The 20,956-nt window shown below is 38.3% G+C and overlaps 1 protein-coding gene across 1 annotated transcript; it reads left to right on the top strand.

Moving 5' to 3' along the window:
* The first annotated feature begins 12,672 nt into the window (after positions 1-12,672).
* Positions 12,673-18,476, top strand: LOC115606758 (fibrinogen-like protein 1-like protein). Its single transcript, XM_030483197.1, has 2 exons — positions 12,673-12,856; positions 17,776-18,476. The coding sequence occupies exons 1-2, from the start codon at positions 12,709-12,711 to the stop codon at positions 18,474-18,476; spliced, it is 849 nt and encodes a 282-aa protein (XP_030339057.1). The 5' UTR covers positions 12,673-12,708.
* The last annotated feature ends 2,480 nt before the right edge of the window (positions 18,477-20,956 follow it).

The following is a 20,956-nucleotide window of genomic DNA, read 5'->3' as shown; positions in this document are numbered from 1 at the left end:
GAAAAGCAGATCTACTGAAAAAAAGTATGTTAAAAGGTTAAAAAACCCCATATATGTATATTTTGCACATTCTTGGGCAGGAAAAGTACAAGATGCACCTGTAGTCCAGAGGGCATTGGGAAGATCCTGCTTAATTGACTTAATTGTGACCTGTATCTCCGAAGGCCCATTACTGAACAGGTAACTGGCACCGAGGCCAGCCTACCTGGAACAACTTCTGTGCATGCTCTACTCTCCAAAACAGAGCGCATAGACAGTGCATCTTGGGAGCTGTTTCCCATGCCAACTTCCCTACCATATCCAGGAGTTATTGGGAGAGGTGTTATTGGGAGAGTTGTTATTTGGCATATCCAAAAGTGTATTGACAACTATTGCACAAACTTAAAACAATGAATCAGCAGATTCCCAGGGAAGTTCTCTGGCTGTGTTTTATTTAGTAAGATACTTGAAGCTCTAGATGATTGAAAGGGTAAAAGAGAAAGACCCCAAGCTAATGTAAAGACATGAAAAAGTCTGAAGAAATTTTAAGGATTTCTGTAATGGTAGATTTGACCAAAATACTAAGATTTGCAAAAAATAACTTCATAGAAAATTGTAGATGAATAATGTTTTTGTAATGTACTATAGACATTTTCTTCTAGGTGATTGTAACATTGGCAGTAGTGCTAGCATATATGGACAAGAGAACCAATGAAGATGACTGACCACTTCATGACTCCTCTATGTCTGTATGTCATAACTAGTCACAGCCGTTAGGAGAGCACAGACTTCTCCATCTGCCTGTTACCTACATGAGAGAAGAAAAAGCAGTGATCCCATATTTCTTTCCAGCTTGGTAAGATTGCTGTGACATTCAAGAGATCAAGTTTATCAGTTTTTTCCTCAGTCACTACATAAAAACTGGGCACCTGTTTAAGGCTCTTCCTTAAATGGTGTAATCTAGCCATCCAGGAATTCACCTTTCCCCCACTATTAGTGTAGGCTTCATTCTGTGTGATAGTCTGCCAATGGACTAACTAAATACAAAACACATTATTATTACACCTTAAGTGCTAAAAAGCAAGCAATTGTGAAAAAATACCCAGATTTTCAAAATTACTGCTTTCATCAGTTCTGTGTCTTGTAAAGACAGGACCTTAGATCTTAATAACTATTTTGAACTTGATACTGTGTGTAAAATCTGGTGATTCATACCGTAAAATAATACAACATTGGGGGAGCTTTTCAGTCACAAAATTGTCTGTAGGAATAGTATAGTTCTAGTCTACTTTTAGGTTAAGCGAGTGGAAGCTTCTTGAGATCACAAACAAGTGTTTGGGGGTTTTTATTCCTGTTGTTTCAAAATCCATAAAGGATTTAAATCCTCTGTCAGAATAAATACTGATTCTTCAGGAAAACCTGTCTACCTTTAATATTACATGGTTATTCCTTCAGGTTATTCAGGCAGTGACCCTTGTGGAATAGTTTGTTTCTGATAAGGTTATGAACATTTAATGACAATATAATTTTCTGTACAAGTGGAACTTAGTTAGCTCCTTTATTGATGATACACAGAAACAGATTACAGTTGAGCTCATTTTTATAATGTACTTGGTTCTGCATGGCTGATAGGAATAAAAATTAAAGACTGTCATTCAGTCAAGGGCAAATGGTGCTGAATATACAACTGAAAGAAAAACTTTCGTAGCATTTTTTGACCAAAACTGGATTTCGAACTGATTCTTTAAACCTGAATACAAATATCAAAAAGTAATATAGAAGGTGGTGAAACTCATTTGAAAACAGAGCAAGTAAAAAATTAAAAAGTTTTTTAAAAGAATATTTTCTGTTTGAAATATTAGAATGTTCCTCTCAGAAGCTCTCTGGATTCTTTTAAGGATCTTTGTGCTGTCTGGTACGCCCTTTGTGTTTCAGAATGGAGAATAGGACACCCAAGCTCATAGCCTGGTGTGCAGGGCACAGGGCTGCTGTCTACAATGCAGATGCAAGGAAAATCCAGTTAAATACTCAGAGTAATACTGTCTATTCCTGGGATCAGAAAAAGGATAACACTTTGAACTAATTTTTGGGAGTAGGGAAGAGTGTTTCTTTTCCTACCAGTTCGTTTTCTCAACCATCCATAGAGATGGTTCAGTGTGCTTCAGCTTGGCTGGTGGGAAATGTATGAACTGTATTAATAAAGATTTAATTTCTTGACTGTGGTAGTAGAACCCTGAAGGTGAAGAGTATTTAAAGAAATTGGAGATCAAGATTAAGCCTCCTAATGAGGTTGTATTTTTGCTGTGCTAAACGTCTCTTACAAAGAGGAGGAGCTCAGATGACAAGTGGAGCAGTTACTAGAAGACAGGTTTATGGTGGAATAAGTGCAGCATCCATCATCATGTTTACCAAAAATGATGAGAATTGAACCATGGTGTTGTTACCAGGTATGTGATTAAAGGATCCAGATGGTTCTTTCTTAAAAATAATTCTTCTACCTGTAGCTTTGTAAGGGTACCCCACGTGTTAGGCATGTGAATCTACAGACAGCTGGTAGCACTGACTCCTTGAGCAACCTTATCTTCTAATCCTCTGATTTTTTAATTCAAATTGCAGTGTTGATACTCCCTCTTTTGTTTTGGTTTGTTTTTCTGCTATTACTCTAATTACACAGAGTATTTTCACTTCTATTTGCCCTTCATTTTTATGAAGACTACAAGCATCTTGTTGAAATTGCTGTAGCAAAATCAATTCACCTGGTGCTGGCAGAAATAATTGTATACATCACTTGTGCTTTCAAGGGTTTCAGTGGTAGCAATCAATTATTTCTATCACCAGGTAGCTAGCTAATGGTGGAGAGGTCATTTGTCCTGGAAAGATCTGATCATATTGCGGTTCTTTCTTTGTAATATGTTTGAGGCTTATTTTATTGTAGAACTTTTTTACAAACTCTTTAAGTGTACCCTGAGATAGTATCAGAAAGATTGTGCAGTGACCCACAGTTCACTGAAAATACGTAAGTTCAACAAAATGTACTGTTTACAGTTTTTTCTTGGGGGAGGAGAGGGAGTAAATATAAAATTGAAGAATACATCCAGAGGGCCTAGGTTGCTCCTTCATGAAATATGTCAACTTAAATCCCAGTGCCTAGCACTGAAAGTTATCAGCTGCTTTCAGCCCACTTCATTAGTATCACATAGGAATGAAGCACACTTAAAGAATTCTGCCTCTTTCCATCTTAAATCTGTATTACAAAAAAATCTGTATGCTCCTCTTCGTACACGGTAGCTGTTTATGCATCTTTTATATATGATGGACCAAACTTGCCCTCTGAAGCTCATTATGTGCCTTTACAGCTTTGCAGTACGCTATTGGCTTTTTTTAGTCTTTTGTACATTGTTCAAATTTGATAGCCTTTTTTTTTTACCCATGTAAACTTCCACGTTCTGAAATGTGCTTCTTTGTAAGAAGTGATTACAGCTACAAAGGCTTAAATTTCTAACTTGATTTAAGCACTATTTGTTGGTGGGTTTTCTTTAAATGGTGCTCACGTTGCCTACTCTTTATCATGTATTTTTAATACATTTTACATATATTTTGGTTTACATATTTTTAGGGTCTAATAATTCTTTCATGTTCCAAGGTAGGAATTAGAATAAGCGGGTATTTTTGGAATAACAACATGTCTTACCAAGAATATTAATACAGTTTATCAACAGAAGTCCAAACCATGAAATGGGCTCTGTTCTGTTCCTATTTTTAGCAGTGCTTACTTGCTTCAGCTACCTCCTTCATGAACAAAATACGGACCAAAATTACCATATAAGTATATATTATATAAATAAAAATTCCTGTGGAAAAGGTATTTATACATTTATATATATAAATATATATCTATATATAAAAATACCTGTAGAAAAATACATAAATGCATCTGAAGACAACGTTACTTTTGAAGGGAAGTTCAGTATTCTTTCTCTAGCCAATGCAAGGGGTATTGATCTTGGCTGTTGAACACAGCATTATGTCTATTCCACATGATGGCTACAGATAGCGGTTGATGAAAAAATCCTAGCCCACACTGTAGGAATGTAGTTTTCACATGTGTATGGGCTTGTGCTGCTATAATACTTACAGATAATCTCCTCTCAGTAACCCAAGTATGCCATAACCAGGAATGCTTAAAACGAAGTAGTTAGGTCATTAAGCTAACCAAACTGAAGCAAGGGTAAATAAGAATTTAAACCACCTGTGCATGAACTTCCCTTAATTTCTAAATTCTGTAAGTCTGGTTTCAGAATCAGTGTGTTAAAGAGGTATTGCAGGTTTTCTAGTCTGTATAGGTTCTTAGACTATAGATTCTTACCATCACAGTTCCTTAAACCTTTTAGTAGTTATTGAGCAATCTGACTAATTCTTATGATGTGATCCCAACCTCTCTCCTGGGGAGAACTGTGAGCAGTAAAATGTCTTGTTTTGGTAGAAATCTTGCTGTTCCCACCCTATCCACCTCCTCTGTCATTTATGTTGCTATGCATTTCCCTTAAACAGCAGCAGGATCAAGAAACTAAGTCATGTAGTTAGTGTGAGACAGTGAGATCTGTGATAACCATCACTTCCAGGAGAGATTAATCCCACAATCAGCTACACAGACACATGTTAGTGTGGCGGGATATATGTGGTTTGGGATTGGTTTGGTTTCTTCCCTGTGCTCATCATCAAACTGAGAATTTAATTTGTTTATTTAAAGCCTGCCTTATGTTCTGAAGCATTCTTTTTATGATCCTTCCGAGCATTTCTTATGATGGTATATTGCTGTATATGAAAAGCCCCTTTTTTTTTTCCTTGCATTTTGTAGCAATGCTACTTCAGCTGTGAGGTTGCTAGAGAGCAACAGAAGTCACGGAATCTCTCTTTGGAAATAAGATGGTTGCCATGACAATGCTCCCAGCTGCTTCTTGTCCCAGATGAGAAAATAATTTTTAGACTCCTACATTACAAGGTTAGGCTACAGTGTTTTAAACTAAGCAGTATAGCTGATAGATTCAGACACATTGCTTGTTAAAAACCTGGGCTGATAATCAACTAAAATTGTTGAATCAAGTATTTGTGTAGGTACTTATCAAATATTTCTTGCTATTTGTTTTTAATCAGATACATGAGGTAAAACTGGTGCATTGAGATGGAAAATATTTTTATCTTACTGATTTTACCGAATGCCCTTTTTTGTAGTAGAAATTATCCTCAAAGCTGATACCTAGATAATGTTTAAAATATGACTCTGAGTTTGAATCATATTTTGCAATATGCCAAATCTGGATCAAACATAAATGCTAGACACTTTTAAGGTTTATTTGCTCTGAAGTCCAAACAGTCGATGATGGATGTGTTTGTCGTTTTGGTGGTCTCTAGTCAACCTCACTTTTAGCAGGATTATCACCAACACTAGTTCAGTTCAGTCATGCTGCATCTAGCCAGTATTGAAAACCTCCAAACGTGGAGGTTTCACAACCAGTCTGGGAAAGCTGTTCCCATACCGCACTACTCCTGGTGAACAAGCTTTCCCAGATGTCCCATTTGAACGTTCCAAGTCATAGGTTGTGGTTATGGAACCATGTTATTGTTGGACTATGTGATTAATTGTGCTAAACACGAACGCCTGGTCAGGTTCAGATGAACAGTGACAGGCAGAGGAACCCTAGCTAACCTAATCAGTGAAAATTGGAAGACAGACTTGACTGTTCCTAAGACTACCAGAAGAGAATTATTAGACCATTGTCCCTGGTGTGAAACCCAAAGAAACTTTCCCAGAACTCCTTGCAGAGTGAAGTGTTGCCTACACGGGACTTGCTATGGGATGCAGGGGAAGGGCACTTCGGGTTTGTTTAAAGGTTATCATGGGATGCTTTTAACAGGACTCTGAGAATGTGTGAAACTTTGTGTGGAATGTTTAGAGGAAGAACCAAAGGTTGGGAAAGGGAGGGATCCATGTAGCATGGAGGAATAAGCCTCTTGACCAGTCTACACTGGCTGCTTTTCATCACCTTATCATTCCACTTTTTTAGTTCTTTTATTTTCTGAATTTCTCTCTATTTTGCTAATTTCTCTTTATTTCTCTTAGTCTTTCCCCTTTTTAAAAGATAGGCCTCTACTGTGCCCACTGAAGTCCTCTGAGACCTCCATGACTTCTAAAAGGTAATTGTAAATGATTCAGAGAGAACTTTTGCTAGTAGAATTTAATCTGTCCTTGCCAGTTTGAAAATACCTAACTACTTCAGTACCTTTGAGATGTTTTTCACCTATTTTGGCCTCCAGTCCTACTTCTTCATTAAAATTAATTTAAGTAAGTATCTGATCACTGTTTAAAAAGTCTGCAACAAAAAAAGGCACCAAATCTGTGCCTTTTGTCCTCCTCCCTCATTAAATAATGGATCTTTTCGCTTTGACTTCTTTATATTTCCAATGCATTTACAGAATATTTGTTTAGTTTTTATGTTCCTTGCTAACAGTAACTAACCTCAAATTTTATCCTAGTCTGTTATTCTGTTATTCCTATATAGTCACTTTTAGGAATTTGTCCTTTTATTCCACTTGTTTGCACAACTTCATTCTGATTTTCTAATTTCTAAAGAACTCTTGAACCAGACCTTTTGAGCTCTTAGTATGGCTCCTGTCTTTTTTCATGAGAAATAGTTCGTCATGCCTCCTTCATTATAGTACCTTTCACCAATTGCCAGCTCCCTTAAATAGCCTTTCTCTCTCAGACTCTTAGCAAGTGAGGGTAGAAAATGGTTGCCTAAGTAAGTTTCTTGGTCTGCTTTTATATATATGTATTTTTAATATATATTGTCCTTATACTGTTGCACATACTTTTCCTTTCCTCAGAATTATAAATTCTACCTTATTAAGATAGGTGCCATCTACATTGCATTCCGCACAAATAACTCTCCAACAGTTTTCACCTTCAATGATGATATCTGGCAATTTCTGCCACCTTTAGAATCGAAAAGTCATTTACAAGATATGTCCTATCATACTCTTTTCCAAAGCTACCTGAGTAACTTAAGTTTTTCATTACCTCTAGTTCTATCTGTCAGCTAATCAAACAATTATTTTCCAGCATCTTCCATGATGGTGGATTTGGATGTATTTTTCAAGTTAGGACCTAGTTCAGTGTTTTTGTTGAAAGTGAACCCTTTTCAATTCAGTTAGGTTCCTATGCCTTTAGACTTTAGTCTGTGGTTCAACAGAAGACATGAAGGTACATTTTCAGTATTTACTTCAGACCTCGGAATATTTTCATAAAGAAACCTGAAAAAAAAAAGGTTGCTGAACATTTGAAAAGTCAAATGTTTCTGAGAGGGAAGCATTTGTTTTCTTTTACATTCAGTCAAAAATATATACCCTGGTTCATTTCCAAAGTAGTGGTAAATCTCACAAATAATGAATGTGTAAAAAGAGATTGAGAAGCTGCACAATGTGTTTCAGCAGTTAATAACTGCTTTCTGCATTGTCAGGCAAAACACACTTCATATGCCATTGCCAGCTCAGAAGTTCAAGAACAAGTGAAAACTGTTATGAACATTTATTTTTTTCAACTGCTCCTATACAAAGATACCAAAGTGCATTTAGCCAAGGTTGCAAAGCAATTCAAAGCCACTCAAAGTAGCAGATGTATTTCTATGCCCTGGCTTTGTTGTTTGGTTGATTGGGTGGTGGGGATTGTTGGTTTGTTTTGTTGTTTTTTTTCCCTGAAGCAACCACTCATGCTGTGCACCCGTAAAACTACTTTCAGAAAAGACACTCAGTGAGCCTTTTTTAATGTTTTATGTGTTTTACCTTGTTAGAACTTTGTGTTTCGAGTTCCTTGGTATGCTGAACAAGATTAGTGCATAAAAGTTAGCATTTTTACAGGTTTCTGGCAACAATACAAAGCCATAAATTGCCCATCTCAAGTCTTTTGAATACCATGGGTACTCAAGTTGCTAGCCTATGTCAAAGCCCTTCCCATTAATGATGAAGCCCATCATGGGCATAGTGATCACGAAATTACAGAGTTTTTGATTCTCAGAGAAGTAAGGAAGGGGTCAGCAGAACAGCTACCTTGCACTTCAGAGGGCAGACTTTGGCCTGTTTAGAAGACTGGTTGATAGAGTCACTTCTGGGAGGCAGTCCTGAATGGCAAAGGAGTTCAGGAAGTCTGGACATTATTCAAGAAGGAAATCTTCAAGGCACCGGAGCAGGCCATCCACATGTGCTGGCTGAACATGAGCAGCAGAGTTCCCAGGTGGCCAAGAAGGCCAACGGCATCCTGGCGTGTATCAGAAACAGCGTAGCCAGCAGGGCCAGGGCAGTGATCATCCCCCTGTACTCAGCACTGGTGAGGCCGCACCTCGAATACTGTGTTTAGTTCTGGGCCCCTCACTGCAAGAGAGGCATTGGGGTGCTGGAGCGGGTCCAGAGAAGGGCAACGAAGCTGGGGAAGGGTCTGGAGCACAAGTGTGATGAGGAACAGCTGAGGGAACTGGGATTGTATAACCTGGAGAAGGCTGAGGGGAGATCTTACTGCTTTCTACAACTACCTGAAAGGAGGTTGTAGCGAGGAGGATGTTGGTCTTTTCTCCCACATAACAAGTGATAGGACAAGAGAAAATGGCCTCAATTTGTGCCAGGGGAGGTTTAGACTGGATATTAGGAGAAATTTCTTCACTGGAAGGCTTTGGTCAGGCATTGGAGCAGGCTGCCCAGGGAAGTGTTTGAGTGGCCATCTGTGGAAGTACTTAAAAGAAGTGTAGATGTGGTGCTTAGGGACACAGTTTAGTGGCGGGCTTCGCAGTGTTAGGTTAATGATTGGACTTAATGATCTTAAGGGTTTTTTCCAACCTAAATGATTCTATGGTTCTTTGTATAATACTGCCACTTGGTGACAAAATTATCAGCATATGACTTACAACTACTAAGATTAAATTAACACTACTTTGCCCTTGCTGGAATGGATGGCTTCATTGTGTGGCTTACATATGGACACTTTTCACATCCCTTTCAGACAGAGTCTGGTTAGTTGCAAAATAGGAGCTAGATTGTCTTTGCAACTTACTTTAGAGCTTGATGAAATTGATCAATCTGAGTCAAATTCTTTGTTTGCAAGGCTGTGCCATGAGTTGTTAAAATAACAAGAACTTGTAAAGACAATTTCCACATAGGAGTGGCTGCATTGGAAAAAATTCAAATGAATGCTTGCCAGTTAAAGCTTAGCAGAATCAGAGGGATAATTAAAAATTCAGCATATTGTGGAGAAGGAATATTGGTCATTGGGCAGAGAAACTAACTATCTTAATTAACATGGCTAACAATAAGTCATTATAATAATGCATTATTTTAACATCATTGTATGAACAAACCATACCAATGTAAAGTACCTTAAGATCACTATATAATTTTCATGGCTGAAAAATTATTCTCAAAATATTTCATCAAGATCAGAGAGAGAGATGTAGTAATTTTTATTATTTTTCAAAGTTTTCATCTACAGAAATAGATGCCTTTCTGAGCACGAGTGAATGAATGCTGCTGCCCTTTCTTCTCTCTTCTGATTAAACGCTTCCCGCTTCACTTCTGCTCTGACAGCTCAGATGAAAGTTTGGAAATAACAAAGAGAAGCAAACAGCAAGAAATTAAAGAAAAATGAAAAGATGAGGAGAAGATAAACAGTGACGGAAAATGTAGGAATCAAAGGCACAAAGCAAAATTGCACCACAATTTAAACCAGGGTTACACAAGACCTATCAGTAAATACCATTAAATTCAGTGGTGTTTTCTAGATTGTATCGATATGGACAGAATGGAGCAGTACCTTCTTCTGCCCTTTCTTAGCATACCGTTTCAGCAAGATCTCTATCTGTTCAAAGCACTTTTATTATTTCATAAGGTATTTTCTTGCCTTAGCCAAGACAACTAACCAAAAATTAGATACGTCAAGCATACCGATACCAGAAATTCCCTGAGCTGTATAATGCTGGAAGTGGAGAGAATGTGTTCTTAAACTACCCTGTAGCTCTGCTACTGCCCAGTGTCACAAAGATACTGTTCTGACTCCTTGTGGCCATCCTCATGCATAATAAAGCGTTGCTTGTACTTGAAATATCACTGAGATTTAGATGTTACAAGAAAATCTTCCCTAAAACATTTGCTACATGTATTTATTTAATTGTGCATGAAATAGAAATCCACACATGTTGTGCTTTCACTGAGGATAAATTATTGAAGAACAGAAATTATGCATAGTACAAATCCTCAAGGAGAGCTTGCACAGGATGTAAATGCTCCATCAATTTTAATTGTGGCTTGTTTCAGGGATGGAATCTGATTGAAGTGGGTTGCGGGCCGGATCAAGGAGTACAAAAACTTAACTGTTGGCTCTTGTTAATTCAAATAAACTAAAACAGAACTCTATTGATCAGCCTGTTCTGATTTAGGGGGGTTTTTTTTCCATTTTTTAAACTCTGAGACACTGCTTCTCATTCATTCATGTTATAACATGAAGTAACAAGGCTTATGGTTGGTTTGTTCCTAATACTTAAAAATCAAGTTGTCTCTATGCAATCTTAATTCACCTATGCAAAATGACATAGTAAATTTGAGCATCTGCCTGTGTGTATTCAAGCAACATAAGTAATTTTCTGAACTAAAACCTCTTCATGGTTCTCCAACACTGTGTCTATTTATTGACCAAGGAAATTTAATTTAGTTACTGTGTTGTCTTAATCCTTACGGAAGAACTCTGTACTTTATAATTCATAAATACTTGCGAGTGTAATATGTCAGAGTAAAGTCCACCAATGTGAAATAATGAAGATGCAATTTTGCTGCATTGGAGATAGCATGCTGGAGCTGATTTATTCACCTGGACTTAAGTAGCAGGCAAAGTACAACTGTAGAGAATGAGCTCATTCATTTCTGCATGATTTTCTTTGCCAAGCTTCACTTGAAAGAGGTAAGGTGCCTGCCTAGTGCTGTTTTCCTCAGTTGCTTTCTTAATAATTTATAATACTGAGTTCTATTTTAGAATTAAATGGATCTGTAAATCATTTCAATGTGTAAATATGAAGGAACAAAAAAGACTGACTCACTTAGAAATGCTAAATTAAAATAAAACTTCTAAAATAATAACTTCAGATTCAAGTACAGTTTTCCTGAAGTTTAGTGATGCTTGTGGGTTAGGTTTTTATTTTAAGTCATTTATAACATAATAAATAATAATAGAAACCATAATAGAAGCTTTCAGGGAAAAGGACACATGACGGGGAAATGCAGGCAGAGCACAACTTAAATGCTTTAAGGGAAACCCTATGACAAATTTAATGGAAGGTAATATCCCAGTTTATTATGATCTCAATGTCAAATGGCCAACCCTGCATAAAATAGCAAATTGTATATTAATAGTAAATCAGAATTATTATTTAATAGCTTTAGGTAGAGTAGAAAATTCTGGTTTTCTGGTGTTCTGTATGGTAGGTATAAAAATTAACTCTCATACCTGAACTCTGTTATAGTGATTTATCTTGGACATTTTTTAAAGTGTGGTGAATATTTGTTCACTGTGGAATACTGTTTGCTGAATCTGCTGCAAAGTCATTAGATTTATAAGGAATGTGGCTTTGTTGCAACATAAACCACTGTGGAGAAGGGTACTGGCCTCTGTAGACTCCATGCTGACGCTGGCAGGAAATCAGCTATGATGCAAGAGCTGCTTGCTAGATCTGTTTGCTGCCTTTGCCAAAGCCACTGGGGGGAGCTGTCCTTAAACCCAACAAACCCAAACAAACAAAACCACTCCAGTTCGGCAGGAGTTTTAAGCAAATGTGTCCTTTTAGAGTACGGGAAACATTACTTATCCTCATTCAGCCTAAGCTGCTGTTGATATAAAAATTCCTCTTTAGACAAACTGGCATTTGCCTGAGGACCCCAGGACTTAGTCCAGTAATAGCCTAAGACTTCTTGCTATGTTGGATAGTTACTACATGTGTAATCCCAAAAGGAGGACAAGCTCAAAAAGGTTTTGATTCAATATATTAAACCCTTGTGGGTTTTGAGGAGGTTGAAGAAAAGTTCTTTTTGCTTTGTTCATTGAGCTTTTTTTTTTTTTAATCTGGTTTAAACTTGTGACCTATTATTTACAGCTGTAGATGGAAATTCATAAAAAGGATAGTCCAGATGTGCTGGAGTTATCCAGTGCATAGAAATATTGCCAGCACTCAGAAAGCCATGTCTTTGAGTACTGTTTGAACTAGACAGCCAGCAGAGCTAGTGTTACTGTTTCTGCCAGGTTGACCATTGGTGCTCTATTTCACTGCAGTTTGGACTCGGGGACTATTTCAATTATGATAAATATAAGATGTGCTTTTTCTTCCATCATTACTTTTTTGTCACACACAAAATTACATTCTGTTTCATTGCCCAGCATGGTACAAGGTAACAGGTAAGAAACATTCTAATGCTCTGTGTCAGAGAAATGACCAGTCGGATATAGGCTGCAAGACATCAGGAAAGGGAGAGGTCCTTGAAACATGGGAGAAGCTAATTTTGCCAGAGGCTTACTACACTGAAGCTCAGTTTTTCAATACCTTTGTTCTTCAACACTTTCCTACTAGAAGTCAAAAATCTTTCCATTTTCAATCCAGTCTGTGTTACAGATCTGTATTGCTGCAGAAGGACTGACTTGGAAGGAAGATGCTGTTGACGAGCTCAGCTGGATTTATTCTCTTCTTGCTCTCTCAATGCACTGTATCAGTGATCACCAAAGAGGCAGTGGTCTTGGCTAATGCTCACCTTCTTCCTCAAAGAGGCTATGAGAGACTGGGTAACAGCAATGAAAAAGGTACTCATGAAGACAGTTGGGTGATTTGGATGCATGCTGTGTTTTACTTTATGGTGTTGCTGTAACATTTTCAGCCAATGTATTTGAAAGTTAGCCCTGCAAAAATCAGAGAGTCACAGAATGGTCTGGGTTGGAAGGGACCTTAGAGCTCAACTGGTTCCAATACCCCTGCCATGGGCAGGGGCACCTTCCACTAGACCAGGTTGCTCAAAACCCTGTGGAACCTCGCCTTGAACACTGCCAGGGATGAAGCAGCCTCAGCTTCTCTGGACAACCATCCTTACACTAAAGTATTTATTCCTAATATCTAATCTAAACCTACCCTCTTTCACCTTAAAGCCATTATCCCTTGTCCTTTACTACAGTTCTTTGTAAAAAGTCTCTCTCCAGATTTCTTGTAGTCCCCCTTTAGGTACTGGAAGCTGCTGTGAGGTCTCCCCAGAGCCTTCTCTTCTCCAGGCTGAATAACCCAGCTCTTTCAGCCTGTCTTCATAGGAGGGGTGTCCAGCCCTCTGATCATCTTTGTGGCCTCCTCTGGACTCACTTGAGCAGGTCCATGTGCCTCTTGTGTTGGGTGCCCCAGAGCTGGATGCAGTACTGCAGGTGGGCTCTTACGACAGTGGAGTAGAGGGTGAGAATACCCTCCCTGGATCTCCTTTTGATGCAGCCCAGGATATGTTATAACTCTGAGGTATATCGCCAAGATACTGCTGTCCACTAGACCAGGTTGCTCAATGCCCCATCCAACCTGGCATTGAACGCTTTCAGGGATGGGGCAGCCACAGCTTCTCTGAGCAACGTGTACCAGTGTCTCACCACCCTCACAGTAAAGAACTTCTTCCTTATATCTAATCTAAATCTACCCTCTTTCAGTTTAAAGCCATTCCCCTTTCTCCTATCACTACATGCCCTTGTAAAAAGTCCGTCTCCAGATTTCTTGTAGTCCCCCTGTAGGTACTGGAATGCTGCTCTAAGGTTCTCCCCAGAACCTTCTGTTCTCCAGGCAGAACAACCCAGCTCTTTCAGCCTGTCTTCACAGGAGAGGTGCTCCAGCCCTCTGATTATCTTCATGGCTGTCTCTGGACTTGCTTGAGCAGGTCCACATCCCTCTTGTGGTGGGTGCTGCAGAGCTGAAGGCAGTACTGCAGGTGGGGTCTCACGAGAGCAGAGGGGCAGAATCACCTCCCTCGACCTGCTGACCTTGCTCCTTTTGATGCAGCCCAGCATAGGTTGGCGCTCTCGGCTGCAAGTGCACATTGCTGGGTCATACTCAGCTTCTCATCAGCCAACATCGTTAGGGTTGATGATGTTGGTTGATGAGAAACATCAAGTCCTTCTCATCAAGTCCTCCTCAGGGCTGCTCTCAATCCGTTCTCTGCCCAGCCTCTAGTTGTGCTTGAGATTGCCCCAACCTAGGTGCAGGACCTTGCACTTGGCCTGCTTTGCAATATGAACATGTTCTGCCCTGAAGTCATAGAATCATAGAATAGGTAGGGTTGGAAAGGACCTTAAGATTATCTAGTTCCAAATCCCCTGCCATGGGCAGGGACACCTCACACTAGATATGTCGCCCAAGGTAGTGTCCAACCCAGCCTTGAACACTGCCAGAGATGGAGCATTTACCACTTCTTTGGGCAACCTGTTCCAGTGCCTCACCACCCTGACAGTAAAGAGCTTCTTCCTTATATCTAACCTGAACTTCCACTGTTTTAGTTTGAACCCATTACGCCTTGTTTTATCGCTACAGTCCCTGATGAAGAGTCCCTCTCCAGCATCCTTAATCCCTTGCTCAGCTGCCATCTATTTCTAGAGAAATAACCAGGGGTTTTCTGGGGAAAAAAAAAAAAAAAAAAAAAAGAATTGTGGAATTTGAAGACTTATTCTTTGCACAATCATATCTAGATTACATCACATACCTCAGTACCTAAATCCCATTGGTACCTATAATTGAGGCATCCCTCTGCCTATCTAGCTTGCAAGGTCCAGCTTGGTAGGTTTTCTAATACATTTACCAAAGTAGATCCCACATAAATTGTATACAAAAAGAGTAGTGAGCTGATTCATTTTACTCCTTTGACTGATGTCACTTGAGGTTTTAAAAAATCCACTTTCCAAGTGAATCCTGTAACAATCAGCCTAAATGATTTTCTCATTGTCTGTCTATAGAAGCTGTTCTATTTTGCCTGAATAATATTCACTGAGAAGGGCGAATACAAGAGTCACTGTATATATCACTGGTGTGCACATCATTATATAATCACTTAATAATAATTCTATAAAGTCATGGGATTGGGTTTGGAGTCAGGCTATATCTACTAGGCAAATGTTTTAACAACTGGAGTACAGAGTCATGTACAGAGTTCTGCTCTCTCAGGGTGTTTAATAATGGTATGCAGATAGTATTGAGATTTAAAGTATTCCATTCATGGCTGTAGATTCTATTAGGCAATGAAAGGCATAAAAGTAAGGCCTTGGAAACCCTATCTATTCCTGTAAATCTGTCCTGAGTGGTGTAGAAGTACCAATAAACTTCTGAATATAAAATATAAAAGACTATATTTAACACAATAGTGATTCTATGAAAAATAGTATTTAACAGGTTTAGTCCATCTGGACTTCTACAAAGCCTATGATATAATACTTCATACAATATTAAATCAGAGAAGGTAAGGTTACATTATAATTTCAGTAGAGATTGAAAAGAAAATGATAATGACTTGGTTAGAAAAGTAAACTATAAAGTCAAGAGGAGACTTTGGAAGTATTTGCTCATAGGTAATCTTCTCTAGATTAAAGGAAATTAAGCAATACAAATGCAATCCTAGAATATATCAACAAAGGTGTTTTTAATAAAACTTGGGAAGAATCAGTGGCACTACATAGGGCCATCTGCAATACTGTGTGCAAATTTTACTCACATTTAGGAGATTAATTTGCAGTGAAGAGATGCAGAAAAGCTACCAAGACAATTAAGGAACAGAAGATTTATCTTACACTAAATAATACAAGAACTTCTTTATGCTACCCTACCAAAACAAAGGCTGAATAAAAATACAGTTGTCTTCACTGGGGCTTATTACCCAGGAAAAAGCACAATTTAACTAACGAACAATGTGACACGAGAAAGAAAAAGGTGGATGGTGTACATTAATAAAATTAGATTGGGAACCAGATTAGTATTTCTAACAGAGCAGTGACAGTTATTGAAGTCTACAATGTTTTTCAGTTGGAAGAGAAGAAATTCAACAATTCTGTGAAGAAGACTGCATGATATAATTCCCTGCAGGACCAGTGGTAGATAAAATAGTCACTCCTGGTGCCTTTCTCTTTCCAGAAAGTTGGTTGGTTGGTTGGTTGTTTTTTTTGAACACTAGCCAAATTGTTGAGTGTACTTCTGATTTGTTGGTCACAGGACCATACAATGAGATTCACTCTTTTCAGACTCTGTTCTTCTGTTCAGGAAAAGAAAAACCATGTGTTCAGTAAAAGGATCAAAGGATCATTGATCTCTGGTCAGTGATTTGGGCAGAGAAGAGGTTTTTTTCTGAGCTTTTAGTTAAAAGTTTTTATCTTTGGAAATATTTTCCTTAATTGTTTTTTGGTAAATATTGAAAAAAACCCCAATTGCTGTACTTGTCCTGAATTATCCTGGTTTCCCAGAAAAAAAATAAAAATTCTAAATTCAGCATCTAAATTCCTATTAGTCACTGTCAGGACAGAACATAAGATTTCATAAGTCTGAAGAACTCTCATTTTACATCACAGGTGGTCTGTAGGAATTTTTCTCACATAGATATTAAAATTGTCAAGTTTTTATTAAACATAAATTACAAATATCCCATACTATAATGATGTAATGACATGCCTTTCAACTCTACGGAGAAGTGAATTATTTCAATTCATAAACATGTTTCTGACAAACAGAACGGACATTGAATAACATCCTTCTCTACAAAAGGAGTTCCCTATATATGAATTCATATATACATAAATGTGTATTTAAATAAATTATATTCTGGCTTTTAGAAGTCTCATAGCCAATTGTAAAAAGCAGAGCATTGTGCCTTAGTCTCAGAGATGCTTGATACTATACTATAGCAAGAAGTTACCTTAGAAGCAAGTTACATTTAAAAAACACAGTATATATATTTCAGCCCAATCAAGAGGGTCATCCCAAGCCTTATATGCCATTTTTGTTACCCTCTGAGTCTATTGGATAAATAATTAAGTGGAAAAGCACTTTCACCTATTTTCCTGGTATTGTTGTTATCACTGCACAGCTCTGTAGTTCTGCTTGTAAATCAGTGGTAAGATTTAGCCTGGAGTTTGAGTGACATGAACTGTTCTTAAGAAAATCCTCAGATGTTTATCACTTTTGTATTAGCAAGAAGTATGCTTTACTATCTCACTTTTACCACTGAGCACATGGCATACTTATCGGAATGTAATGCAAAGATGTTACATATGCCCAAAGTGTAAATTGGTTAAAGATAAATTAGATTTATTTGAGGATAAAGGTAGCTCCTGTAATTAAACACAGTGGTCCAACACATGGCACAGGGAATTGCAAAGTTGGTGACTACTCAAACTAGAAGAACACAAGAAGAAAAGGAATGGTCTGTACATAACTTCTGGCTTTTCAACCGTATTGCTGTCATAAATGCAAAATCGCGCTTACGTTGTATGACAGGGTTAACAAACCCATTTTAAAATTTCTGAACATTTCCTGCATGTTCTGCTCTGCAATCTTCCCCCTTTAGCTGAACAGGTGCCCCCTAGCTGGGATGAAGTCAGAGTCAGCTTCTGGTCAGACTGCAGTCATTCATTCATTGTAAAGGACAGACTTCATATCTAAAATTCACTATTTGAACAGAAATTTACTTTAAAACTTGGTTTGTTTTTTTTTTCCCCCTACTCAGACTATCCAAGGGATTGTTTTGAGATTTTTCAGCGCTCCAAAGGAAATTCCAGAGATGGTCTTTACATCATCCAACCAAAGGAGGACCCAATTGTAGTCTCTTGTAACATGCAAGATGGTGGTTGGACAGTAATCCAGCACATTACAGCCAATAGTACTGTTGACTTTGATAGGACCTGGCAGGATTACAAATATGGATTTGGCTCCGTTCATGACAACCATTGGTTAGGAAATGAATATATGCATCAGTTAACAAGCAGCTCTGTGCAATATATACTTGGAGTTAAACTTGTAAACCTAAACGCTGAAATCAAATGGGGACAATATGAACCCTTCCTTATTGAAGACGAAGAGTCTCAATACCGAATCAGGGTTGGTCTATACCAAGGCAATGCCACTGATGCTCTGAGCCTAGACACAGAAGCTTACCTTCATGACAACCAGAAATTCACCACCAAAGACAGAGACAATGACAATTACTTTCAGAATTGTGCTAAACTGGAACACAATGGCATTCCTGGGGGAGGCTGGTGGTATGATGCATGTGCCGGAGCAAATCTAAACCGTAGGAATGTGATATACTGGCAAAAGGACTGCAACAAGCAACGCATGTGCAAGTTTGCATGGATGATGATCAAACCCATTGAGTACAGCCTGTCATACCCAACCAAGTCCTGTCTGTGTCAGAAAGTTGAACTGTAGATAAGCCATGTGTACTTTGAAAGGACCATGGATTCTTTCTCCAGTAACTGAAGTGAACTCACACTGACTGAATGATCACACTAAGTAATCATGATTGAAAATTAATTTGGGCCTTAGGAGGGGCTTTATGACAGCATATTGTCCAGGACTAGACCAGGACATAGACATCATCCAACCACACCAGCGAGAAGTCACTGTCAGAAACTGAGGCCTCTACTAGAAGATTTAAATATTTAATGTTATAGTATTTTAGCCATAAGAGGAGTCAGGTATGAAATCCGAGATTTGATGTCTTGTACGAGATATACATGAATATATGTGCATTTCAGAAGTTTTGCTCCAGTATGAATGTTGACCTCTTATAATTGCACATCTTCACATATCATGCAGGAAGGAAATTTCCAGTGAAGTACCTACATTTACAAAACACATGTTGGAGAGTATTGTGTACCATAGGGCAGCATCAGCCCTTTCCTTTTTATCTTTAGTGAAAGCTATTTTAATATATAAAATTGGAATTAGCCTCATTTCCCATGGCTTCTTTTCCCTTTCATTGACTCTTCTTTTTATCTCAACTTTTTAATTATACCATACACAGTGAAGTATTCAGCATAGGCTTTTCTTTTCTTAGTCCTTTTTAGAGGACCCAGAGCTAACGGAATCATCAGCTTTTCCATTTAAAGCTGCTAATCCAAAACTTTACAATTCCTCTGAATTTTTCTTCAAGAAACTCAGTGAACCCATTTTTTTAACGATCAAATTGATTTTGCAATTCTTTACTTATTGGTCCTTTTCTTTTTTTTCTGGATATTGCTGCACTTTGTTTGTCATGTTTTGACTGTTGCTTCTCCCTGTTCCATGATGTGCTTCAGCTTTCTCTTTTTTTAATATCACGGTGAGAAAATAAAAGTGTTGCCTTTATTTCATATTTGCTAGCTTCAATGGGTTTGTGTCGTGGTTTGAGCCCAGCCGGTAACTCAGAACCACACAGCCGCTCGCTCACTCCCACCCCCCCCTTCTTCCTCCCCCCGCTCCCAGAGGGATGGGGAGGAGAATGGGAAGAATGTAACTCCCACGGGTTGAGATAAGAGCAGGCCCGCAACTAAGGTATAATACAAAACCACTACTGCTACCACCAATGATAATAACGATTAGTGAAATAACAAGGGGAGAGGATACAATTGCTCACCACCCGCCGACCGATACCCAGCCCGACCCGAGCAGTGATCAGGCCTTCCGGGTAACTCCCCCCGGTTTATATACTGGGCATGACGTGCTGTGGTATGGAATACCCCTTTGGCTAGTTTGGGTCAGGTGTCCTGTCTCTGCTTCCGCCCGGCTTCCCCTCCTCCCTGGCAAAGCATGAGACTGAGAAAGTCCTTGGTTGGAATAAACATTACTTAGCAACAACTAAAAACATCGGTGTTATCAGCGTTGTTCCCAGGCTGAAAGTTAAAAAACACAGCACTGCACCAGCTACTAAGAAGGAGAAAAATGACTGCTATAGCTGAACCCAGGACAGTTTGGCACTCAACCTTGAGTTTTAATTTAAATTCAAGGTTTGTTTAAACAGAGCCTTATTTCTGATTATAAAACAAAGAATCTTTAAATTTCATGGTAAATTCACCTTTTTTTAAATAATGAATAAAAGGATTTAAGTTTTGATAATCCTGAAGACCTTGTTTTCTTTTACAGCTGGAAAAGCTGAGTAACAACTGAAGTTTTCATTGTTGCATTATATAAAATGTCAGGAATTAGAGTATCTTTTATGTTTCCTTAGACATTTCAATTACACAAAGCCGACGAACAGATACTGGCAAACTCCTGCTTTTTAATTTAAAACTGAAATCTCATAATTTCCATGAAAATTACTTTGCAGAAAAAAAGTTGTAATGTGTTTTGAGAAGTCCAAGACTGCCAGAATTACTTACAAGAGAAATTAATTAGAAAGTGGAAAACCCAAGAAAGGAATTTTTATTTTTTACAATGCACTGCAACATTTTCAGAAAGAGCTACAGATCTGTTACGTGGGTGAGGCCAGTATAGCATACATGTCTATTTTACAGCATCTGATTTTTCCTCCCCTAAAAACGTATTCAAAGATGAAAGTGTGATAGGGGAAGAAGTAGAGAGTGGCTGAATTGAGTTTATGTCATTGAGTCAATTTAACGTGGGTTCTGCTGTAACTCTATCAGGTTGCCTCCAAAGTTGTAATGACGATACAAGAAAATCACCCAAGTGCTGCCAGTCTCCCAAAGCTTTTATTTTAATTCTTGGCCATATAGCCAGATTCTTACACACTTTCCAAAAATATGTTTTGAATAACCTTGACATGGAAGCACAAAACTGGAAGCCGGATAATCTGTGACTGTTAGTGGTTTCAGAAAGGGATGGTGTTGCAATTGTTTTTTCCATTTTGGTAAACGTATTTCTTAAAGTTTACTAGGCACTGCTGGGCTATGTATCAGATCAGGAACTTC

Source organism: Strigops habroptila, chromosome 4, assembly GCF_004027225.2.
Source record: "Strigops habroptila isolate Jane chromosome 4, bStrHab1.2.pri, whole genome shotgun sequence".
Lineage (NCBI taxonomy): Eukaryota > Metazoa > Chordata > Aves > Psittaciformes > Psittacidae > Strigops > Strigops habroptila.
This window is presented reverse-complemented; position numbering and strand designations above follow the sequence as displayed.

Bases quoted from the DNA above. Each gene is read 5' to 3' on its own strand.
- LOC115606758 (XM_030483197.1), top strand. From the start codon at position 12,709: ATGCTGTTGACGAGCTCAGCTGGATTTATTCTCTTCTTGCTCTCTCAA. The intron at 12,857-17,775 runs GTACTCATGAAG...CCCCCTACTCAG, and splicing joins GGGTAACAGCAATGAAAAAG to ACTATCCAAGGGATTGTTTT.